Source organism: Rhinatrema bivittatum, chromosome 7, assembly GCF_901001135.1.
Source record: "Rhinatrema bivittatum chromosome 7, aRhiBiv1.1, whole genome shotgun sequence".
NCBI classification, from domain to species: domain Eukaryota; kingdom Metazoa; phylum Chordata; class Amphibia; order Gymnophiona; family Rhinatrematidae; genus Rhinatrema; species Rhinatrema bivittatum.
The window spans coordinates 162,664,052-162,688,188 of NC_042621.1; the positions used below are offsets into that span (position 1 = coordinate 162,664,052).

The 24,137-nt window shown below is 42.6% G+C and overlaps 1 protein-coding gene across 1 annotated transcript in view; it reads left to right on the forward strand.

Annotated features, from left to right (window-relative positions):
* The first annotated feature begins 21,969 nt into the window (after window positions 1-21,969).
* MAT1A (methionine adenosyltransferase 1A) overlaps window positions 21,970-24,137 on the forward strand; it is a 73,555-nt gene continuing 71,387 nt past the window's right edge. Inside the window, exon 1 of the mRNA XM_029609461.1 lies at window positions 21,970-22,227. Coding sequence (XP_029465321.1) covers window positions 22,134-22,227 — 94 coding nt within the window. The 5' untranslated portion in view covers window positions 21,970-22,133. The remainder of the gene's footprint in view (window positions 22,228-24,137) is intronic.

The following is a 24,137-nucleotide window of genomic DNA, read 5'->3' on the forward strand; positions in this document are numbered from 1 at the left end:
GAAAATTTTCATGTCTGACCCAGTGCAGTATGGTCATTTAAACTTTGAGATGTGAATTTATCTGCTATCCCACTGTGTATTAAGTGAGATTTTGTTTATGGTTTTTAAATATAGCAATATATATTACTAATGAGAAGTAAGATCCAGGAATGCATAAATATAACTATTTTTCTTAAATGATTAACAGTTTTTGTAACAGTTTTCCAAAATTTATGGCAATCCAGTAGCAAGGCCATGTACCAGTGTATGGATGATAACAAAATAAAAAGGATGGACTTCTTAGGTTATTGATTTATATTCATCCTTACTTTTCAAGGTCCCATAAATGAATGAGCACAGTTTTTAGTATCTGTTCCACATTAATTTGTTTTATACACAGCCTCTTGGTGTTGATCTTAAAAGAAGGAAGCCAGGGATACAGCAGCAAAAATGTTGGTCAGATGTATTGCAACATGTAATATAATACAACAGAACTCATTACTTAACTAGGCTCATCTAAGTCCCACATTATGTAAGGGCAGAAAATGTTGTTGACTTACATGACGATCTGTGTATGAGCCTGCCTGGGTCTGAGTGCATGGTTTTTGTGTCAGCTTCTGACAGTATAGGTGCAATTTTCATAACTGTGCAGGCAGGTAAAAAGTGCTCAGGTTCTTTTGCCTACAGGATTTGCAACAATTTTCAAAGGGAAAGTATGTGTGCACTTTTCCTATGAAAATTGCCCAAAGAAAACAATTATCTGCAGAGATGTGTGCCTGCGTTTCCTGTGGTACTTTTTCAAATAAAATGCACATAGTTTTGAAAATCCAAAACTACATGTGTTGTTCCCTCCCACAACCTATCCCTACCCTAAGGGACACTGCTGCGAGCAACGTAAGCTGGCGCAACCTCATAAACAGGGCCCTAAGATTTGCATCAACAGGTGAGTGAGTATTGGCACGGGCCAGGCTATGCCAGAGTCCAGGAGGCTATGGCTACGGTCAGGTCCGATGGACAGGCAAGGACTGGAGATCAGGCGAGGCCGAAGCTGAAGACAGACGTGGAGCAAACCTGAAGCTGAAGTCAGACGTAGAGCGGTGCTGAGGCTGAAGCTGAAGACTTGGCTGGATCAAGGCTGAAGTCTTGGCTGGCAACCTTTTGTTGAGGTAATCCTGGAACATCTGAGGATCCCTTTTATAGGGCAAGGCACTGTGACATCATCCAAGGATGCTGCGGGTCCTTTAAATAAAAAAGACTGCAGGTGTGCGTGCACCAAGGGAGAAATCCAGCAACGCTGATTCCAACGGCGTCCTGTAGCTCAGCAGCATTCCGCCGCACCACCAGCCAGAAAGTAAGTGAGCAGAAAAACGTAACAGATACCTCTGCAGTGTCTGAGTAAAAGTATGCGATACATGTTGTGGAACTGTTACTTGCATATAGGATGGCCAGTTTTCAGAAAGCCTATTTAGCCAGATAAATGGCTTTTAAAAATGACCATGTTTTACACAGTGAGATATGAATGTGACAGTACACTGGTTAAAGTGAATGTTCCATTATGTGCTGAATGAGCCCACCGAGTTTTACTGCAGCAGATATCAGAGCTGTTGACAATTTGACTGCCAGTTGGACCTTATTCCAGAAGCTGTGAACATTAGAAGGAAGAAAGGAATGCAGAGGCAATCACTTTGGTCTTGATATATTGCAATATGTAATATAATAATATGGAGCTCATCGCTTAAGCAGCTCATACTATTATTAACATTGTGTAAGAGGAGGAAGAACTGGCCTCACCATTAATTTCACAGTGCTAGTGAGTAGGAAGAGTTTGCTACTAACACTGGTGATCATTACTTTGAAAAGTAGTTTCTGTACGGTCCTATTGCAAATATTTAACCAATGAAAGAGTTCAAGTAGACATGCCAGATTAAATATTATCTTATCCTGCAATGTCATGGTTTGTAACAAATTTACTTGAAACTAACATGTTTTGCATGTCTATGACCATGAAACTTTCTCAAATGCAAACATGCAAACAGTGCTTATTTTTATTTTACATAAATTTCTTATCCTCCCAATTATCAGACATCTGTTCTGGGCAGCTTACAATTTCACACAAACAAGAAAATAATTTTTTTAAAAATTAAAAAATATCAGACATAATAAAAATTAAGAAAAAAAAATCACCCCTACACCCCCTCCAAAGGCCTCCTGGAACAGATGGGCCTTCACCTGCTTCCGAAAGGTCTTATAATCTGTAATTGACAGATTTCCAAAGGAAGCCCATTCCACAAAGAAGGGGCAACCCAGAAGAAAGCTCTATTCCTGGTCCCCTGCAACCTAACTTTGGTGCCTCCTTTGCTGATAAAGAAGCCCCCTTAGAACGCAATGATCGAGTCAGGGAATACCAAGACTTTTGTGCCTTTAAATAATCCTGCCCCTCCCCATAAATTGCCAGTGAGCCAGGGATAAATTCTTAAATTTATCTCTTTGACTGACAGGGAGCCAATGCAGGAACCTCAGTACCGGAATAATGTGGTCCCTTAAAGGAGTCCCCGTCAGGAAACGAGCCACAGCATTCCACACCAATTGCAGTGCCATTACCTGACACTTAGGCAAGCATATATATATATATATAGGGCATTGCAATATTCCAAGGTAAAAAAACCCAAATGTTTAGATCACATCTCTAAAATCTTTCCTTTCTAGAATATATTTCAAGCGTCGCAAGTTACGAAGTTTAAAAAATCCAGCCCATACATCCATAAGCAGCTGCTTCCTAAAAAAGAAAACCCTGTCCATCACAACCCCAAAATTCCTGAGTGAGGACAAGATTGGAATCATCATATCATCAAAATACAGCTGCAATGGGAAGCTGTTCACAGGACCCCTGGATATATAGAGAGTCTCTGTCTTCGTTACATTCAATAGTAAGTGATTTGCACACATCCAATTCCTCACCTTTCTCAGAACACTCTCAACCTGTTTCAAAGTAATGAATAACAGTACCCCCACAGGGAACACAAGTTCTTACTATGTATGTGTGTACCAACAAGATGAAGTCCAAATACAAATTGAAGAAAGCTGCATCTTTTATTGTGCATATTAAATCTATCTGTTCTCCATATAACAGACAAAATTATGGGTACAGTTCATTATGATTGATATTAAAAAGGAATCATATGATAAACCATCATTGTATACTATACGAAGTGCCCCTGGCCTCCCGCACCACCTCCACTGAGAAGCCATTCCATGCATTCAGTACTCTCTCTATAAAGAAATATTTTCTAAGATTACTCCTGAGTCTACTCCCTTTCACCCTCATCCCATGACCTCCTTGTTCTAGAGCTTTATTTTCATTGTTCTAGAGCTTCCTTATTCCTCTTCTCTCCTTCTTCCTTTATCCTTTCTAAATCCCCATTCTCTCCTCCTGCTCCCTCTATGCCTCTGTCCTCCTCCATCCCTTCTCTCTCTACCCCTCCCACCTAAGATTCATTCATTCTTGTCCTCTGTGAAATCCCCTTTTCCCATTCCTAGATCTCTTCCCCTCTTTTCTCTTCAGCCTCAATCACTGAGATCCCTTTTCTTCTAATAAAGAACCAAATAAATTAATTGGACACAGAAATGTCAGAAATTATTTTATTTTTATAAAGTAAAAAAAAGTACGTTATTTAAATTACAAACATATGCCAAATTATGCAAATATGCCACTTAATTGCCATGGAATTTGACAAATTTGATGCATGAAATTGGGGGACATCTCTTTAGCAACCTAGCTTGCTCTGTTTCCTAATAGGAGGTATAGTGGTATTTTGGGCTTAGGAGTAGATTTTAAAAGGGTGCAAGCACTACCCAGCCGCACACATGGACATGCAGGCATGCACATGTTATAAAATTGGGGGTCGGCGCGCACAAGGGGGTGCACAATTGTGCACCTTGTGCGCACCAAGCTTGCGCTGCCTTCCCCTGTTCCTTTCTCCCCCACCTCACCTTCCCTTCCCTTAACTCTCCTGCCCCCCAGCCCTAAGCTAACCCCCCCAAAAAAAATGTGTCTTACCCAGTTACGCCTTCCTTGGGCAGGTACAAGTTGTGCACGCCGGCCGACTGTTGGCACGCAATCCTGGACACAGTGGCAAATGGCCGCTGTGCCTGGAGGCTCTGGCCCCGCCCCAGGACTGCTCTTCCCCGCCCACGCCCCACCCCTTTTTGTAAGCTCCACGACTTACACACATTCCGGGGCTTTACGCGCGCCACTGGGCCTTTTAAAAATAGGCCCGGAGCGCGTAAGGCCGGTTATGCGCGTAAATGCTCTGGATTTACGCACGTGACCTTTTGAAAATCTGGCCCTTAGTATAATATTTGCCATGTTGTCTTTTCATAGGGAGGGTTGTTACTCTTTCAGTGCTGGCAGTTAGTGCCGTTTTGATATGGGAGGTTTACCATATTGTAACTTAATTCAGTTTACTCATGGCTTTCTGAGGGAAGCCCACACATAGCATACCTTACAATAGGCCTAATACCATAGGGGTTCCATGCATCTTTTTTTTTTTTTTTTTGCAGGGTCTTCTGGCTAACACTACAGCAATGCATGTAAATATACATATTGTTGTAAGTGATATTTTTCTCTGAGGACAAGCAGGATGGCAGTCCTCATACATGGGTGACATCATCGGATGGATCCCGGCACAGAAAACTTATGTCAAAGTTTCTGGAACTTTGACTGAACCTTTTTGAGCGTGTTCATTATGTATTATACCATGCATCCACATGAGGCCTTTACAGTCTCTTCTTTTCCGTGCAGCCTGGCATCTTGCGATCAGTTGAGAGCCTCACTTTTCTAATTTTTTGGGTCAACTTTTCAAAGCTTTTTTCATGATTTTTTCTTTGCTGCCTCATGAAGTCGAAGTCGGGGTCCTAGTGGTTCTTCCGGTAGCATCCTAGGTAGGGTTTTCAATGTTTATTGGTAAGTTTCTTTTCATGGTTGATATGCCTGAGGTTGTGGTGCATTTGGTGTCCACTGGCCATTGACGGCCGCCGCTATCGATTTCAATCTCGTATCCCTTTTATTTCATGATGACATATCCACCAGGATTTAAGTGATGCCCCTGATGCACAAGACCATGTCTGTCATGGACCCCCAGGATAGATGTGTCCTCTGTCTTGGGGCATCGTACAATGTCCGGAGTTTCAGCAAATGCACCAGGATGACCCAAAAGGGACATAAGATCTGGCTTATCAAGATGGAGCGCCTATTCGGGCTAGAGAAGACTGATCCATCAGCAATAGCTTTGGAGGCATTGGCATCAAGGGACCTCATAGTCACACCGATGGACACCAAGCCATCAACATCGGCGGGGCCATCGGTTCCATCAAGGTCGTCGGCTGAAAGAGACACCAGAGGCCGGCCATCACCAGGCTCCTCCAGATTGAGTATGTTGGATTCCTCATCATTGACCTTGGGGAAAGACCATGCCGAGCATCGAGGGAAGACAAAGAAGCATCTGCATTGATCCTTGTCGATGCATGGTGCTGGGCATGGGGTTGCAGTAGCTTCTGCTGTGATGCCCTCAAAGCAACCCCGTGTTGCTTCCGTCAGTCTCAGACAGCTTCGACCTCTGTGCCTCAACTTTCTTTCTTCTCTTTCCTCAAGCCTTGGGAAGATGGCTGCTGCCAAGTCTTCATGCCGCTCTCTCCGGCATCCCCGGAATGGCAACGGCGACGGTGTTTGCCATGATTTTCCTGAGGGCCTCCTAGGGCGCGCGCACGCATGCCACCCACATCTTTATCCACGACATAGTGAAAACCTCGGGGGTGTCCCCTCCGAGTGACGTCTTCACATCCTGGTATTTAACCTGCCTTTCATTTGCTAACAAACTGAGTTAGCAAGGATTGGACTGCCTCCAGTCTAAGCTTCTCTGCCGCTTCCTAGCTGCCGCAGGAAGCTCTCTCTCTACCCTTTGGGGTAATTCATCGCTAACCTGGGTACCCCCTTCTCGGGGGCCCTTAAGCTCTCTTTCAGGTACCTAAATGGGATATCGGGTACTCGCTCCTGGTGCCTACTACTGAACTACTTCTTCCTGCCAGGATCTTCATCAACACAGCTACCTACTTCAGTGAGTACTAACCCTGTCAGTCTCTCTCACCTTCAGCTTCAGCACTGGGAGTCTTCATCCGGGAGCTTCCTCGGCTGCACTGCATTGCCTACCATCTACTTGAGTGTGGGACTGGTCTCCTCTGCTGAGAACCCCTGGACTACGTCTACTGGGTTGCCTCATTGCTGTCCGCTCCCCGGACAGTACCATCAAGCTGTATAATAAATACAAATTCTCTGTGTCTGCCTGTGTAGAGTCTAGCCTAGTTCTGAGGTTCCTCACGGGGCTCCTCCCCCGCAGTATCCAAGAATCCACTCCAACACCTCAAAACCATAACAACCCGCAGCAAGGAGAGCCAGTTTGACATTGATGCTGGGGGTGTAACACAGACTCCATTGGTCCAGATGCCAGCCACTGATCCTCTTCTAGGTTCTGAAGAAGATCTGGTTACACTTCCTCTGTCCCAGCCTGTGTTAGAATCAACAATGTTTGAGGAAGAACTTGAGACGCATGTGCAGTTGACCATCAAGAAGGTAATGTGTGGAATCCCTGCATGCACTCATCAGTGTGTTATAACCCAGTTGGCTTCAGTTCCTGGGATGGCATCAATGTCCTGCGGGGCACTGCTGCTGCCTCCTGCTGATCCAGTTGTAACTGCCAGGCCCTCAGAAGAGGCAGCTCCCCCCAGACCAGCAAAGGCACTGGGTGGCCCACATCCAGTTTCTTTGGTGCCTGCACCTCTGGGCAAAGGCCAAATGCTCAGGGCCCCATCCCCAGTCGATGACAGTGGGGATAAGAACATGTATGGCCCCTGGGGAGATGACACATCTATGGCCTCTGATGATGCTTCTGATGGTCTCTCTTTAGATCCATTTCCTCCAGAGAAGTGAAGAAAGTCCTCGCCAGAGGACTTCTTATTCACAGGGTTTGTCCGGTTGATGGCGGAAGCCATCCCCTCTCAGTTAGTGACTGAAGAAGATACTAGGCACAAAATGCTTGATATCATCCAGTTCATGGAGCCTCCCAAGGAGATCATGGCAGTTTCAGTGCAAGAGATCCTTGTGGAGTTGCTGTTGAGGATATGGGAACACCCTCTCAGAGTGCCTCCTGTGAACAGGAAGGCAGACGCGATCTATCTATAAACTGACACACTGTGGTAAAGATTCCTTCCTGCAGTGAAAGTTTTTATTGTATCAGTAGTCGTTAAGCCACTAGCTAGAATCTTAAGATGTTACACAGATGTCAGTTACTATGCCTTCCTCCCAGTTAGGTCTCCCCAAAGAAAATAGGGTTAGGGGTCCGAAATCCATTCAACAATTTCTCCCATGTCAAAAGGGGAGGCAAGGATAAAAGTAAGGAATAAATCCCCTAAAAGGTTTCAAAATATAACAATGTTTATTTTTAGGATGAAATGCAGTAACAATGTCTACTCTGTAACAATGTCTTAGTTATATAAAACAAATGTAAACAACATATACCAACAACATATGCTAAGAGAAATCAGGGAAGCTAACCTATTTGGCAGTGCAGTAATAATGGTAGATATCAATTACCCCAATGTTGACTGGGTAAACGTAACATCAGGACATGCTAGAGACATAAAGTTCCAGGATGGAAAAAACAACTGCTTCATGGAGCAATTGATTCAGGTACTGTCGAGAGAGGGAGCTATTTTAGATCTAATTCTTAGTGGAATTCAGGATTTGGTGAGAGAGGTAACGGTAGTGAGGCTACTTGGCAATAGTAATCATAACATGATCAAATTTGAACTAATGACTGGAAGGGGAACAATATGGAAACCTACAGCTGTAACACTAAATTTTCAAAAGGGAAACTTTGATAAAATGAGGAAAATAGTTAGAAAAAAATCTGAAAATTACAGTCAAGATGTATTCCATGCATTAAGAAAGGTGGAGAGAAGGCAAAATGATTACTGGGATGGTTAAAAGGTGAGGTGAAAGAGGCTATTTTAGACAAAAAGACATCCTTCAAAAATTACAAGAATAATCTATCTGAAGAAAATAGGAAAAAGCATAAGCATTGGCAAATTAAGTGTAAAACATTGATAAGACAGGCTAAGAGAGAATTTGAAATGAAGTTGGCCATAGAGGCAAAAACTCATAATACATTTTTTTAAAAATATATCTGAAGCAGAAAAACTGCGAGGGAGTCGGTTAGAACCTTAGATAACTGAGGGGATAAAGGTGCCCTTAGGGAAGATAAGATCATTGCAGAAAGACTAAATTAATTATTTGCTTCTGTGTTTACTAATGAAGATGTTGGAGAGATACCAGTTCCCCAGATGGTTTTCAAGGGTGATGAGTCAGATGAACTGAGCCAAATCACTGTGAACCTGAAAGATGTAGTAGGCCAAATTGGCAAACTATAGAGTAGCAAATCACCTGGACTGGATAGCATGCACCCCAGGGTTCTGAAGGAACTAAAAAATGATGACATATCCACCAGGATTTAAGTGATGCCCCTGATGCACAAAATTTGAAACGTATCATTACAATCATCCATTGTACCTGAAGACTGGAGGGTGGTCAATATCCTCAATAATTAAAAGGGGCTCCAGGGGTGTTCTGGGACATTTTAGAACAGCAAGCCTGACTTCAGTGCCAGGAAAAATAGTGGAAACTATTCTAAAGATCAAAATGACAGAGCATATAGAAAAACATGATTTAATGGAACACAGTCAGCATGGATTTACCCAAGGGAAGTCTTGCCTCACAAATCTGCTTAAGTTTTTGAAAGGATTAATCAACCTGCGGATAAAGGTGAATCGGTAGATGTAGTGTATTTGGATTTTCAGAAGGCATAAGAACATGCCATACTGGGTCAGACTAAGGGTTCATCAAGCCCAGCATCCTGTTTCCAACGGTGGCCAATCCAGGCCATAAGAACCTGGCAAATACCCAAAAACTAAGCCTATTCCATGTTACATTGCTAGTAATAGCAGTGGCTATTTTCTAAGTCAACTTAATTAATAGCAGGTAAAGGACTTCTCCTCCAAGAACTTATTCAATCCTTTTTTAAACACAGCTATACTAACTGCACTAACCACATCCTCTGGCAACAAATTCCAGAGTCCCTCATGATAGGCTTATAAGAAAACTAAGACGTCATGGGATAGGAGGCAATGTCCTTTCATGGACTACAAACTGGTTAAAAGAGAGGAAACAGAGAGTTGGATTAAATGGTCAATTTTCACAGTGCAAAAAGGTGAACAGTGGAGTGCCTTAGGAATCTGTACTTGGACCATTGCTTTTCAATATATTTATAATGATTTGGAAAGGAATTTGACAAGTGAGGAAATCAAATCTGAAGACAATACAAAATTATTCAGAGTAGTTAAATCACAAGTTGATTGTGATAAATTGCAGGAGGACCTCGCGAGACTGGAAGATTGGGCATCCAAATGGCAAATGACATTTAATGTAGACAAGTGCAAGGTGATGCATATAAGGAAAAATAACCAATGCTATAATTGCATGAGGTTAGGTTCCATATTAGGAGCTACCACCCAGGAAAAATATCTATGAGTCATAGTGGATAATACATTGAAATCGTCAGCTCAGTGTGCTGCAGGAGTCAAAAAAGCAAACAGAATGTTAGGAATTATTAGGAAGGGAATGGTGAATAAAACGGAAAAAGTCTTAATGCCTCTGTATCACTCTATGGTGAGACTGCACCTTGAGTACTGAGTACAATTCTGGTCGCCGCATGTCAAAAAAGATATAGTTGCACTGGAGAAGGTAAAGAAAAGGTCAATCAAAATGATAAAGGGGATGGAATGGCTTCCCTATGAAGTTAAGGCTGTTCAGCTTGGAGAAGAGATGGCTGGGTGTGTGTGTGTGTGTGAGTGGGGGGGGGGGGGGGGGAATATGATAGAGGTCTATAAAATCATGAGAGGTCTAAAACTGGTAAATGTGAATCAGTTATTTACTCTTTGAATAATAGAAGGACTAGGGAGTAATCCATGAAGTTAGCAAGTAGTAATTTAAAACTAATCAGAGAAAATTATTTTCACACAACCACAATTAAGCTCTGGAATTTGTTGCTAGAGGATGTGGTTAGCACAGTTAGTGTAGCTGGGTTTTAAAAACGTTTGGATAAGTTCTTGGAGGAAAAGTGCATTAACTGCTATTAATCAAGTTGACTTAGGGAATAGCCACTGCTATAACTGGCATTAATAGCATAGGGTCTACTTAATGTTTTGGGTACTTGCCAGGTATTTGTAACCTGGATTGGCCACTGTTGGAGACAGTATGCTGGGCTTGATGGACCCTTGATCTGACCTAGTATGCAACTTATTTTGTTCTTATATTCTTATGTTCCTTTACCATATACTTTTACTATGTGTGCCTTCCACTTAGGTTAAGGCTATTACTTCAGAATTTTTCATGAACATCATTGTTCTATATTCTATAGTCTAATATTAGATAAGTATGCTCAAATACCATAAATTTTACTTTTCTTTAATTTCTCTATTTCTTTCTTGTAACTGCAAGAATTGATTCTTTGTGGGTATATATTTTTGTTTTTCAGGACACTACTGCACGAGGTTAGGTTCCATATTAGGAGCTACCAACCAGGAAAAATATCTAGGAGTCATAGTGGATAATACATTGAAATCGTCAGCTCAGTGTGCTGCAGCAGTCAAAAAAGCAAACAGAATGTTAGGAATTATTAGGAAGGGAATGGGGAATAAAACGGAAAAAATCTTAATGCCTCTGTATCACTCTATGGTGAGACTGCACCTTGAGTGCTGAGTACAATTCTGGTATTTGAGAATATCCGCCTGGGGATATTCTCAAAAGGGTTTTAGAGGTAAGAAGTGCTATCTTTTTTGCTCCTGTAATTTTCTGTCTTTTTCTGTGTGTTTCTTTTTGATTCTCTTTATCTGTTATCTTTTCTTTTTGTCTTTTTTATTGTTCACTTTTTCACACTGTCTTTCTTAATAGGTCTGTATGTCATGTTGGTGTGTACACACTTATATTATATGTACTAGGTATTGTTCTTCATTGTTGTCTGTTGATTTTGGGGCTTGCTTCTGGGTTACATTGGTTGTCTTCCCCTGTCTCTATCAACTCTGTACCTTGTTCCTTGGCACCTACTGCCTATTTCTTTACAAAATTAAAGAAGGCTAACTCCCTTTCACTGCTTGATCTTCTGGTAACTACACCTGTTCCCTATCGTGTAATGTCCTTGTTGGCTTATTGTACTGTTCACACTAACTATCAAAATAAATGGTAATTGATTAGCTCTATCTATATTGGGCAGGAAAAATAGGGCGTAGTATATCTCTGATATGTTGTTTCTTTATATGTTTTCCTGTTATTAGGGTGTATATTTTGCTGCAACTGCATTTCCAGCATTGGTATGTAATAGGCTCAAGGTGTTAGCGCTAGCTTCAGGCTTTTCCCTGTTAACAAACTTCAGGGAGTCTCAAGTACTGCGTTTAGGTGATCCCTTCACATTTTCCAGCAATACTGCTGCACATTCACATCCTCTAATTTTCAATGCTGACAATATCAACCGCGGGTCTGCTGTTTTACAATTAAAGTTAATTTTTTCCTAATCCTTACCTTAATTTTTCCTTATTTAAACAAAAATCTAATATTCTACATTCATACTCATTCTACTCTGTTCCTGACAATTTTTACTATTGTCTGAGCATTTTTTATGCACAGGGAGAAGAGCACAGGTGAAAGTGCTTCCTCTCTCTTACTCTGCAGCTCATTTCTGTCACTAATTCTAAACTGCTTTTCCTTACTTATGCTCCCCTAGATCCCTGTCCTGTGATGATATGAGGATGATGGCTAAGGATTCCCATATATAATTAATAAAAGTTCTTTCTTACCCCTGGTGGAATCATGTGGGTCATATGGCAATTTTCTATGTCTTGAATTTGCTTTAAATTGTACTGGTTAGTTTTCAAATTACAAGTGCTTTTATCATTCTTAGAGAGCTTATGCTGACCACTTCACTGGTTACTAATGAAGCCGTTGTGATGCAATCCCTAGATACGGCTTTGGAACCTCTTCAGTCACCATGGTGGTTCTAGTTTTTATTGGATGTGCTTGACCACTCCACTGGTTTTGGGGCTAGACAGACACGACCATTCTTCTTTTTTCTTAAATCTTTTTCTTTTAAAATGTTTCTTGGAATTTTATTTAGGATAGTAATGTTGTTTCCCATCTTTAACTAATCCCGTATTGGTCGCTATTGGTCGTAAAAATAACAAACAACATTTTTAAGCCTTGTAACAACTATTTTTTAATTTTCCTTGAAACTTTTTAATTTTTATTTCTCAAATGCTGCCTGGCCCGGATCTCCAGGATCCCCTTTGGTGGTCACCATCAAAATTCTTTACTTTTTAGGTTGTTTTAAGGGTATTTCATCCCCAAAATTAGCATGGCTCCAATTGGGGTATTTTCTCATTTTACAAGTGACTCCTAAGCTGGGCAGATGGGGTCAGTCAGGTGGCCAGGATCCCCTTTCCTGGCCACCACCTTCTTTTCATTCCAATTTTACTTATTTTCCTTGTTTTTATCTAAAACTGAGAGCCCCTCTTCCCGATCCCGGATCCCCTTCTGACATCACTGATGACGTCAGTGAGCAGGCCCAGCCATCCTTGCTGCGATGTCGAGACTTCCCTAAGGCCCTGACCCGAATCTTGTTGGTTTTTTAATTTTAAATGTAAAAGTACATCAACAGTGGCAGCAGGAGGAGACAGAGGCACTTACCCGATCACTGCTTTCCTTCAGGGCAGTGGTAGGACATCGGGCCACTCAGTGCTTCTGGAGTAGGGCAGGATCGAACCCAGTGAACAATGCAATCCTGGCTCGGAAGGACGCCGCCAGCAGCGACAATGATCGCAATTACCTTCATCCGCTGCTAGCTGGCCAATTACCTCCACACTTTCTCTTCTCAACTCCCCATTACTTAACTGGGTGGTCCTCCTCTTCCGGACATCTCTCTCAGGTGCGGCCTCCTCCCATGGCGCAGCTCAGCGCCCACTCTCCAGTGTAGCTCCTGGCCCACTCAGCTAACAGCAGGGGAAGAAGGCTGCTGCAGCAGCAGGTTACTGCTCTGTTCACTCCAGCCCTAACTTCCGGCCTGATCACAGCTCTCCTGTGTCACAGCTCCAGTGGCAGAATTGGGCTCTGGCACAGGCCTTGACATTGATCCAACATACTCCCTCTGCCCGGGCCTCCCTCCGATGCCACACCTGATTGGGCCAACTCACAGTGGCAGTCTTGCCAGGCAGGAATGGCATCTCCTCCACATTGAGCCCCTCCTTCTTCAACCTCTCTGGCGCCTCCTGTCATCCATCTTTTGGCCCAACTGTGACTGGATCCTTGCTAGCAAACACCATGGTCTTATTTCCGAAATTGCGTCAGTCTGAAACCCATTGTCACTTCCTCTCAGCACCATGCATTCCAGGTCAGCGGCGCAACTCCTTCTCTTTCTCTGCCGGCTTCTTCTTCTCTTTTGTGCCAGGATTTCCTCTCTTAATTGTAGCCTTCACTTTTTGACACGGCAGACTTCTGACTCTCTCCCCATTGCAACAAGCAGCAGCGGAAGGAGCAGGCCTTGTCATTGGCAACGCCTCGACGCCAATCCTCCGCATTAGCCTGATCGCTCTCTCTCTCAGTTTCTCCTTCCTCCCAACAATGTGGCCTCAGCAGGCCTGCGGTGGTGATCTGAAATACTTCAGGCCTCTCCTTTCCCTCTCGCTCCTTCGTGTCTCACCTTGATGCTGCCCTTCCCCTCACCCATTTGTGGCCAGCTTCCCTCTCATTGTTTTTTTTTTCTTCACTGCAATTTTTTCATGGCAGTCTGCCCTTTTACCTCAACATGAGCCCATTTTACCATGGCCCCCTTTTACCGCAATGGCATATTCTTTAGTGGCCTCCCTCCCTCTTCACTGTGTTCTTAAACTGGGGGGAAAACTTTCCATCAGTGTCGTTAATGGCTGTGTTACTACAGCTGTTTTGGATATCCGCCCTGCCTCCCTTACCTCCCAGATGTCACCTCTGCCTCACAACCCTGTCAGGATCTCTCTTTCTTCTCCAAGGGGTTGTGACCAGGCTTCCCAGAACTCAGGTAATCATTTTCTTCTTTTTAGGGATACCTTATTTACATATCTCATCCAGGAAACTCTCGGATTTGAAAGCATCAGCTGCACCACCAATAGATGATAGTCAAATCCGTTCTCAAGAAGGCAATGCATTCTCTGAGCCATTCCTCAGCAGCCCTGGGAAAGGATCACAGAGCGATGAATGCTCTTGGGAGAAAGGTGTTCCAGTGGGCTATGCTTATTGCCCACATACTGTCTATCATTTGTACATGGGACATCTGGAAGCAGGTGCAGCATGTTGCTGAGTAATTGCAGCAGCAGCTGCAATACTCACTTCTGTCGCAGGTGCATAAGAGCCTGGAGTGCAGAAAACACGAGGTTCTCTCAAGCTAAAATGTTTTTAAAATGGAATTGAGGATCTCTGCAGTGGGAATTGCCACCCACAGACTTGACTGACTGCAGATCAGACCAGAGATGCAGGAGCAACTCGCACACATGCTATGCACTGGAGAAAATCTCTTTGGAGATAAGATGAAGGATTTAGTGGCCCAAATCCGGGACCACCATGCAACCCTTAAGCAGTTCTCCGCCAGCACTCCCAACCTCCTCATCTAGGAGGTCATTGAGGTCTGGGCCGAGGAAGTCCTTCTTCTGTCCAAGGAAATATTATCCTCCGCCACCTCTGTCCGAACAGTCTCATCAGGGCTCCCATGGCCTCCCTTGCCAACAAAGAATCCCAAAGTCCCAGCTGGTGCCTCAGTCAACTCCAGGGATGGGGTTTTGACTGGATTGTAGGAAACATAGCCCAGTTACTCATAAATGAGGCAGTGGATCTGCTGGTCTGGGTAAGGCTTTGGTTCTTTCCAAAATGGTGGCCCAGTATAACCTCATACCTGTCGGTTTTTTTCCATCATTTGCCAAGGCTACAGATTTAACTTATTGAATGCCCTGCCAAATTGCTCCTGAGCCCATTTTGTGGCCAGGTAGCACATCAGTAAGTACTAATAGCGGAGCTCTCCTCCCTCTAAATGTCCAGAGCAGTCAAACTTGTTCCACCAGGGCAAAGAGGGCAGGGATTTTACAAACGGTACTATCTGATACCAAAGAAAATGGGGGACTCATCCCATCATACACCTTAGGACTTTGAACAAGTTAATCAAAAAAGAAAATTTCAAGCTGGTTTCCCTGGACACTCTGAGCCCTTTCTCACAAAAAGGGGACTTGCAATGCTCCCTGGATCTCAAAGACACATACGCCCAAATCGAGAACTTTCCAAGTCACCAAAAGTATCTCAGATTCATGGTGGGAAAAAAGCACTTCTAGTATCGCATGCTGCCATTTGGGATCATGTCAGCCTCATGTGTTTTTACAAAATGCCTGGCCATGGTGGTAGTGCACCTTCGCATTCTGAGAGTTCATGTTTTCTATATCTGGATGATTGGCTGGATAAGAGCACCTCTTGAGCAGGGGCTGTCGAGTCCATATGCTTGACCATGTAGGTATTGGAGACCCATAGGGATCGTCATCAACTACCCCAAGTACCATCTCAGAACATCATTTCAATTGGTCTTACACTAAGATTTTCCATGAAAGGGGGTCTTGCATACACACCCTAATTTCCTGCCTAAGGAGTTGTTGGACTTCCATCTTAACCTGCCAACATTCATTCCCATGCCCCATTCACACCAAGGTGAACAAGCCCTGCACAGTTTGGACTGCGAAAGAGTCTTAGCCCTCTAGCTGGAGTGGACAGAATCCCATAGACAGTCCACCTGACTTTTTGTTTCTTTTGAAAGAAATAAGTTGGGTATCACCATTGCCAAACAGACATTTTCTAATTGCCTAGCCGACTGCATCTCCTTCTGTTATGCTCAGGTGAGATTGCATCTTGGGTGCCATGTTAAGGTTTACTCTGACAGAGCCATGGCAGCATCGGTGGCCCACTTGTGAACAATTCCCATGGAGGAGATCTGCAAAGATCTCCAGACATTCACATCACATTATTGTTTGGACAGGGATGGCAGACATGACAGTAGGTTTGGCCAATCTGTCCTTTGAAACATGTTTGAGGTATAGAACCTAACTCTGTTCCCACCTAGGGTCCACTGTTTGTGTTCAGGCTGCCCCCCCCCCCCCCATTACCAACAAAACTAGTTGTTGTTTTGCCCATTGGCACCTATTTTGGTGTTTTGTTGGTCCCCTTTTATGTTGGGGGCAGCCTCTAGCTAGGGATTCACCCATGTGTGAGGACTGCCATGCTGCTTGCCCTCAGAGATAGCAGAGTTGCTTATCTGTAAGAGGTGTTCTCTGAGGACAGCAGGAAGTCAGTCCTCAAGAAACCCACCTGTTACCCCGCGGAGTTGGATTTCCACTAAGTGGGTTTTATCTCCTTATTTTATTTTATCCTTAATTCTATATTATAAAACTGAAGGGGACCCCACATGGATTTGTGGCATAATGCATGCTAAGCATGCTCAATGAGGCACAAAGTTCTAGAAACTTTGACATAAGTTTTCCATGCCAGGTTCCATCCAAAGATGTCACCCATGTGTGAGGACTGACATCCTGCTGCTCTTGAACACCTGTTAGAGGTAAGCAACTCTCCTTTATGTCATAAGATTGTACTGTGAATGTTCTTTTTCATGTAAAATCTGTTATTATAAATGCATAATTTTTAATTGAGTAGGGGTGCAAGGCTGTAAGGTTCACCGAGAATGCCTGATACTCTTGCACCAGCCCTAGTTAGACCAGAAGCACTTGTAGTCAGTTTGGACCTTATTAACAACTGATAATAGAGGGTTATTAGTAAGCTACTGTTGACATATATATTGTGACTTATAGTTTTCTTCTGTAAGCTTAATTACTTGATTTGGAAGGAGGGATCTGTGACTATGGCAATTGGGGGATCAGGGGGAGGGGAATCTTGGGCTATGGCAATTGGGGGGGGGGCCAGGAGGAGGGGGATTGTGTATCGGGGGGCCACTACCATCGCGCGCATGCTTTTAACTTTATTTGTATTTTGGGGGTGTCACGGCTGCCTCGACCAATGGCCCCATGTTGAAATGGGGATCAGAAATGACCCCTGCTCAACCTTCCCATTTAGCCGTATTTTTTCCCCTGCTGCTTTAAATGGGCGGTGGGAGCCTCGGGACCCATGCTATTCTATGGATAGGTGGTTATAAAAATACAGGGCTTTGAAGCAATGTGTTCTTTAAAAGAGAATGAGATATCCCACATCCTCTAAGGTTGTGTGTATATATATCTGTGAACCTGTTTTTAGAGAAGGGTACAGAAAAGAGAAGGAGACAGGTATACCCAAGTCTGAGGTATTAGTGCATGCCAGAACTTTTGGGTTCTGCTGGGAATCTTCCAGTCCAGGCATTTTGATTGCTGAAATCAAGAATTAGCCTATGTTCTGTCTTGGATGCTGGAGGCCCAGTGATGTACTCCTGGGCCCTATTTCCTAGTTTCTCTTCATGGAGCCCTAGGAGGAACAATGGGCTCAGTATTACTTTACACTTGTCTTTTTATGGAAGTTTCACCTTGCCAGGGGATTATGAGTAAGTATTATTTTCCCAAAATTTGTGCATCATTTAGAGAAGTGTATGATGTTTTGATTTATGGAATTTTGAGCTGCTAAAAGAGGATGGACTGTGGATTTTGTACCTGCTGTCTGCCTATTATATTTTCCCTGCTGTGGTGCCTGTGATTACTTTCTTTTCTTCCTTGCGTCTTATGGCAGATTGTGTTTTTTTCCCTTTGCTTGTACTATAAATAAATTTCAACTTGTTTGAACCCAGTTATCTGTATGAGGGCAACTGTCCTCAATCCTAAGGTTTGGGTTTAACTTATAATAAATTTAGTAAACACTTGGAGGAGTATCGGATATAATCACAGAGAGGAAATTTATATTTTTCCCTGTCCAATATGGGATTGCCCTTACAGAAATCCAGTCAAGCCAGGATAAAACTCAAAACTCTTTGCTTTGTCTTTAAAAGTGCAAAGAAATAGGCTTCTGAATATCTGGTCCTTCTTCTTTCCTCTTACACTCCCATTAGAGAACACTAACCCTCTCAAATGGCCTTTCTGTGTTCTGCCAATCTGAACTACCCAAGACATTGGCATTTCATCTGCTTTGCATCTAAAGTTTGGAACAAGAGAAAGCTAACCCTTTGCTTTCTGCCTTCTTACTCCAGAAAAAGCAAAGGCATAGCTATTCACCTAGGCCTTCCCCTAGATTGCTCATTAGAGAAGAAGAAAAAGCCACTATAACTGGACATTTGATTTAATGATGAGTTCACATGACCATGCAAGTCGAGTTATTATTGTACCTTCAAGCTTAATTCTAATTTGATTGTCTTCTGCCTTGAGGCCATATTTGGAAAAAGGCAGGCTATCAAATGTCTGTAAATAAATAGCTGGTGATTATATCAAATTTGACTGCATGATGATCACTGTTGCTAAGTGGTCGCTCCACTTTTACCTTTTACACCAGGTTTTAGAAACCACTGAGAACTAAGTCTAAAGTAGTTCCCCCTCTCCTCGGTTCCTGGACTAGATACTCAAAGAAGTAATCATTTATGGTATCTAAAAATGTTACTTCTCTGATGAGAGATTCACCCAATCTGCAGTGAGGTAATTGAAATCCCCCAGTATTACTGGATTGCCAAAATGTTTTGTATTAGTATTAATATTTTGCAGTCTGTTTCATCACTCTGGTCAGGCAGACGTTAGTATACTCCTACTGTTATGCTCTTCTCTGTCTGACATTGAATTGCTATCCAGAGATTCCAGAGTGCAATTTGTTTTCTGTAGAATTTTTATCCTACTATGCCGTCCCTAAAGATGAATTTTAAAAATGATACGTGCAGCCATACCTTGAGTGTATGGCTTAAGCGCGCCCAGTCACATTTATGAAGCTGCCCCATATGCATACAAGTACTGATGCATGAATATCTCGCATCGGGGAAAAAAGGAGCAGAATGTGAGCGAGGCATGGATGTCCCGTGGTGGGACCAAGAGATATGCTTGTATGTGACTACGTGCATGGACACACGTCCAGGTCCATTTTAGCATAAAGTTACTTCTGCTATTGATGAGGTATAGGTCTGAATAAAACTATTTCCAGCCATATATGAATTGCCTGAGGTGTCTGGCTGAACTGGAGGAATGCAGGCTAAAGAACCAAGGGGGTCTTGAGGACATAGCTATAAACTGAGCAAACTGGTAGGCGAACTGGTTAAACTGGTTATTTCCTGGCGTGTGCATGTAATAAAAGTCCCTCACTTGCACGTCTAAATGCCGACACTGTGCATGTACATGTTTAAAATTAGGAGCACACATACATGTACAAGGCCTATTTTTCTAACATGTACACAGGATATAAAATGTTAGTGCATCTTGCTGCATGGCCATATATACACTTGTGTGTTTCTATGTATAGAACCACCCCACATTTGCTCTACCTTGTCATTTTGATATATTTTTTTTTAATATTAATTTTATTTATATTTTACTTTTCAGCCCCTTCAAAGTGGATTACATTCAGATACCATAGGTATTTCCCTATCCTCGGAGGGTTTACAATCTTAAGTACTGCATGCAATAGGGATGTGTTTTATGCTAATATAGCATTTATCACAATTTGTGCTAATAGCTAAGTTAGGGATACCATTTTCAGATTCTGTGATAAGTGCCAGACCTTTTGTATTTCCTGCATTCAACCACTGGGGGACCATTTGAGTGAGAGAGAGAGAGAGAGAGAGAGAGAGAGAGAGAGAGAGAGAGAGAGAGAGAGAGAGAGAGAGAGAGAGAGAGAGAGAGACTGGCCATAATGTCATGGCCCATAGGTAGGTATTTGTATCCCTATGGTAGGCCCACCTAGTAACTCGAGGTGGGGTTTAGGTAACAATGTAGGGGGTTAGGGGCCACTTTGACATTCTACGTGACACCTACGAACAGAACAGTGGTCTCTTGTGAAGATTTGCTGGCCTTCGGAGTTAGGAAACTCGCTCCAAGATGAGATTTGGGCAAGGTTCTCTCAACCTAGCTTGATGGATTCTCTACCTGGGTAACATCAAGCTAGCTTGAGAGAACATTGCACAAATCTAGGTGGGCCTACCATACGGATACAAATACCTACCTATGGGCCATGACATTATGGCCATGCATTAACGGGGCTTTTCGCATGCGACAAGCCCGTAATGCATGCAAAAATGCCTTATCGTATTTTGATAAATGACCCCATAAGTTTGTACCTGAGGCAATGGAAGGTAAAGTGACTTGCCCAAGGTCACAAGGAGCACCAGTGGGACTTGAATACTGGTTTCCTGCTTTTGTAGCCCAGTGCTCTAACCACTAGGCTACTCCTCCACATTGTCCCATTGGTTATCCTCATTCCACCAGGTCCCTGAGATGTGTATTATGTCTATATCTTTATATAGAGGTGAATTTTAAAAGCCAGACACATGCCAGAATTGGGAGATGTGCGCATGAGGGACATGCGTGTGCTACCCGATTTTAAAAGCCACCTACATGCATGCACATCTCCCGCTGCACGCATATCTCACATGTAACAAAAAAGGGGCATGGTGTGGGTGTGGCGTGGTGTGGGAATTCCAGGGTGGGGCCAGGAGATGTGTGCGTAAGTTCCTGTGCACCCAGGCACATGACCAGGTCCAGTGCCACATACGTTTTCTTCTGCTATGGAGAGATGTAAGTTAAAAAAAAAAAGTCATCCCTGAGGGATTTAAGGGGTCCTGGGTAACTGGGGGGAGTGTAGGCTAAAGGACCAGAGGAGATTGGAGGACCAAGCTCTAGACTGGGTGAATTGGTGGACGAACTGGTGAAACTGGTCCTGGCATGAACGCACACCTGTTTTAAAATTCCCCCTCCTGTGCAGCTCAAACCTGACTTTGCATTGCTGTGCGCACCCACTTGCAAAACTGGGCATACACATGTGCACGCCTAGGCTATTTTAGAACGTAAGAGCATTTGTGCGCGTGTTATATAATTGCCGCGTCTCTGGGTGCACGCTGAAGCACATGTGCACCCGCGCGCCAATTTGAAAGTTACCGTTCCTGTGCCATACATTCTATCAAGTCTTATTTTTCAGACTTTTGGAATTTGTATATAGACAAGTAAATTGATGATTTTTTTTTTTATCCCTAATCATAGCCGGCTTATTGTTAGCAGTTGGTTCAGATAGTTTTGAATCATTCATATTTATTTGCTATATATTTATATTCACCTGAGTTAACTCAGCTTTTACAAACTCCTCTCTATCTGGAAATTCTGACATCTCTCTTTGAACAGTATCCTTTGAAGACACTTGGACCTGAGCAATTGTCAGCTTTCCCGAAATCTAGTTTGGAATGCTTTGGAATGCTCATAATAATATTCAAATAAGGAATAGTTCCTTTAAAGGTGTTTTCAAGTCTGAAAAACATTAAAATATTAAGCGTTATCCAAAATCAAACTACTTCCTTCTGTTAGAGATGAAAAGAAAGGCAACTTCTTGCAGAAACATAACACATGATTTGGAATATACATCCCCCAAATAAATGTAAACCTGACAAATGGTTTGCATGTTGAAGCTTAATTGGCACACACTGGTCTTTGTAATTCCTTCACTCGGTATTTTCAGATTGAGTTTTGAGACAATCATGAGCACAGAGTTAATCATTCAAATTCCCATAAGTCATTTTGTCCTCCCATCAGGAAATGGCTTGCTCCAGTTTGTTCACATGATTGTTCAGGCACTTTCACTTTCCCATATATAGGAGCAGTCCAGACTACTGTAGCTCAGGCATGCGTAGTCAGTAACACACAAAAAGTTTCCCCAACCAGCAGCTGCTGTGGGACCTCACGGGCTTGAAGTTGATTCCTTTTGCTCAGTAAAATAGAGACAGAAGTCAGGCGTTTACTAGCTGCAGTTTTTTTTTTACAAAATTGTCTACAAAAAGAGCCAGACCATGAATGGGCCAGTGGATGGTTTATATGATCACTCTCTGGATGATGAAGGGGCTTTCATGTTTACATCTGAATCTGTAGGGGAGGGACACCCTGGTGAGTAGCTTTCTCTTGTAGTGACATGCCACAACTAAAGCAAAATGTTTGCAGTTGGAAATCTGCTTAAGATTCTTTCCTTCTAAAGCTAGCAGGTATATAAATGTGAGTGTTTATTATTTTCTTGCACTGGATCTTTGCTTAGACATATATAGTGTGATGTCAGATGAAGGAACTCAGAAGTGAAGCAGCTGAACTGTGGATACTAAATGTACACTTTTTATTCCAGAAACTGGGTACAGTTTGTATTCCCTTTGTTCCTTAGTGAATTATATTAAAGTAGGGGTTCTCAGTCCAGTTCTAAGGACTCACCTAGCCAGTCAGATTTTTAGGATATCTACAATGAATATTCATGAAATAGTTCTGCAAGTGCTACCTCCATTGTATGCAAATCTATCTCATGCATATGCATTATAGATATCCTGAAAACCTGACTGGTTAGGTGTGTCCAGAGGATTGAGTGGAGAATATTCAAAATATGCTTTTTTTTTAAATTCTGCATATTTATTTCCTAATAAACGTTTTCTGATATGTATATTGTGCTGAAAAAATATTAGACACAAAAAAGTGTCTGTAAGGTACTAAGCTGTTGCAAAAGTAAATAAATCTGTGACAACAGCAGCTGCTTTCTCAAACATGGCTCCTTCATATAGACTTGCTTGCAACAGATAAGAGTGAATTATTTACCATACTTTTAAGTTATCCACGTGCATACTTACCAGAGACTTTACACTGCAGCCAACAGAGAGCTAACTTTAAACAAGATCATAGAGAGATATGTTATTTGCTGATCAATACTGTTTAACTCACAGTGATACTTGGTTTTATTACAATCTTTGCAGTTCTTTTGAATTCCTATTTGAATAGTATATTCAATGCAAAAAAAATAAAAAGAGAGAAAAACACCTGGAGCAGTCAGCTATTCAATAAAAACAAAATTGTAAAGGTGTACCCAAAATTCACATAGGTGTTCTTTTATATTGAGTACACATTTTCAAAGTGTATGTGTGTGAGCAAGAATGAAACTTACTTTTTGTATGTTTGTGTAAAATAAGTCGATTTTATGTCTGCATTTGTATGTGTGAAACATGGAGTGGGGAAGGCATGTTTGTGTATGCACGTAAGAATAACACTTTAAAAAAAAATTTTTTTTTGTTTGAGACATAAACAATATACCAACTGTCAGGCAACAATTCTGAATGGAGTATATATATATGTTTGCTTGAAAGGGGTTGATTTTGTATGTGTGTGTGTGTGTGTGTGTGTATGTGTGTGTTTGTGTATAAATGCATGTATGAGAACCAAGAGTTTGGGGTTGTTTGTGTGAGATGAAGGGTATGTTTGTGTGTGTGTGTGTGTGTGTATGTGTTTGTGTGTGTGTGTGTATATTTGAGCTTGAATTTATTTCCATGTGTGTAGAATTTGTTTCTGTCTGTAAGCATCTTTTAATATGGTTTCTATTTGGTTTCGAGGTATGGCACTTGCTATGTTCTCCTGATTTCTGTCTTGTTTGTGTCCCTCTCTATTGTGTCTGTGTGTGTGCGCGTGCGTGTGTGTGTGTGTGTGTGCTGTTGCGTTGTTTCCTGTCTGTGCTGTTGGCACAGCCATCTATTGCATTCAGTAGCAGGGTACATGCCTTTTCTATATTCCCAGTATAGTGTCTAACATGGTTGCCGATCCACCTCTCCCAATTTATAGCCAAATTTTAAATCCCCCGTGCGAGTTAAAAACAGGAGTTACGTGCGTGGGTGGGCCTTGTGTGTGCTGCGCACAACTTCAAAGGAGCCTCTTGGAAGGGGCAGGACAGAGAGGATGTCCTGGTGGGGAGGGGCGGGTCGGGTCGGGACAGCAGCATTGATCGCTGTCCTGGAGCCTCGCGCAACTTACTTCCTTATTTGGAGCGGACTGGG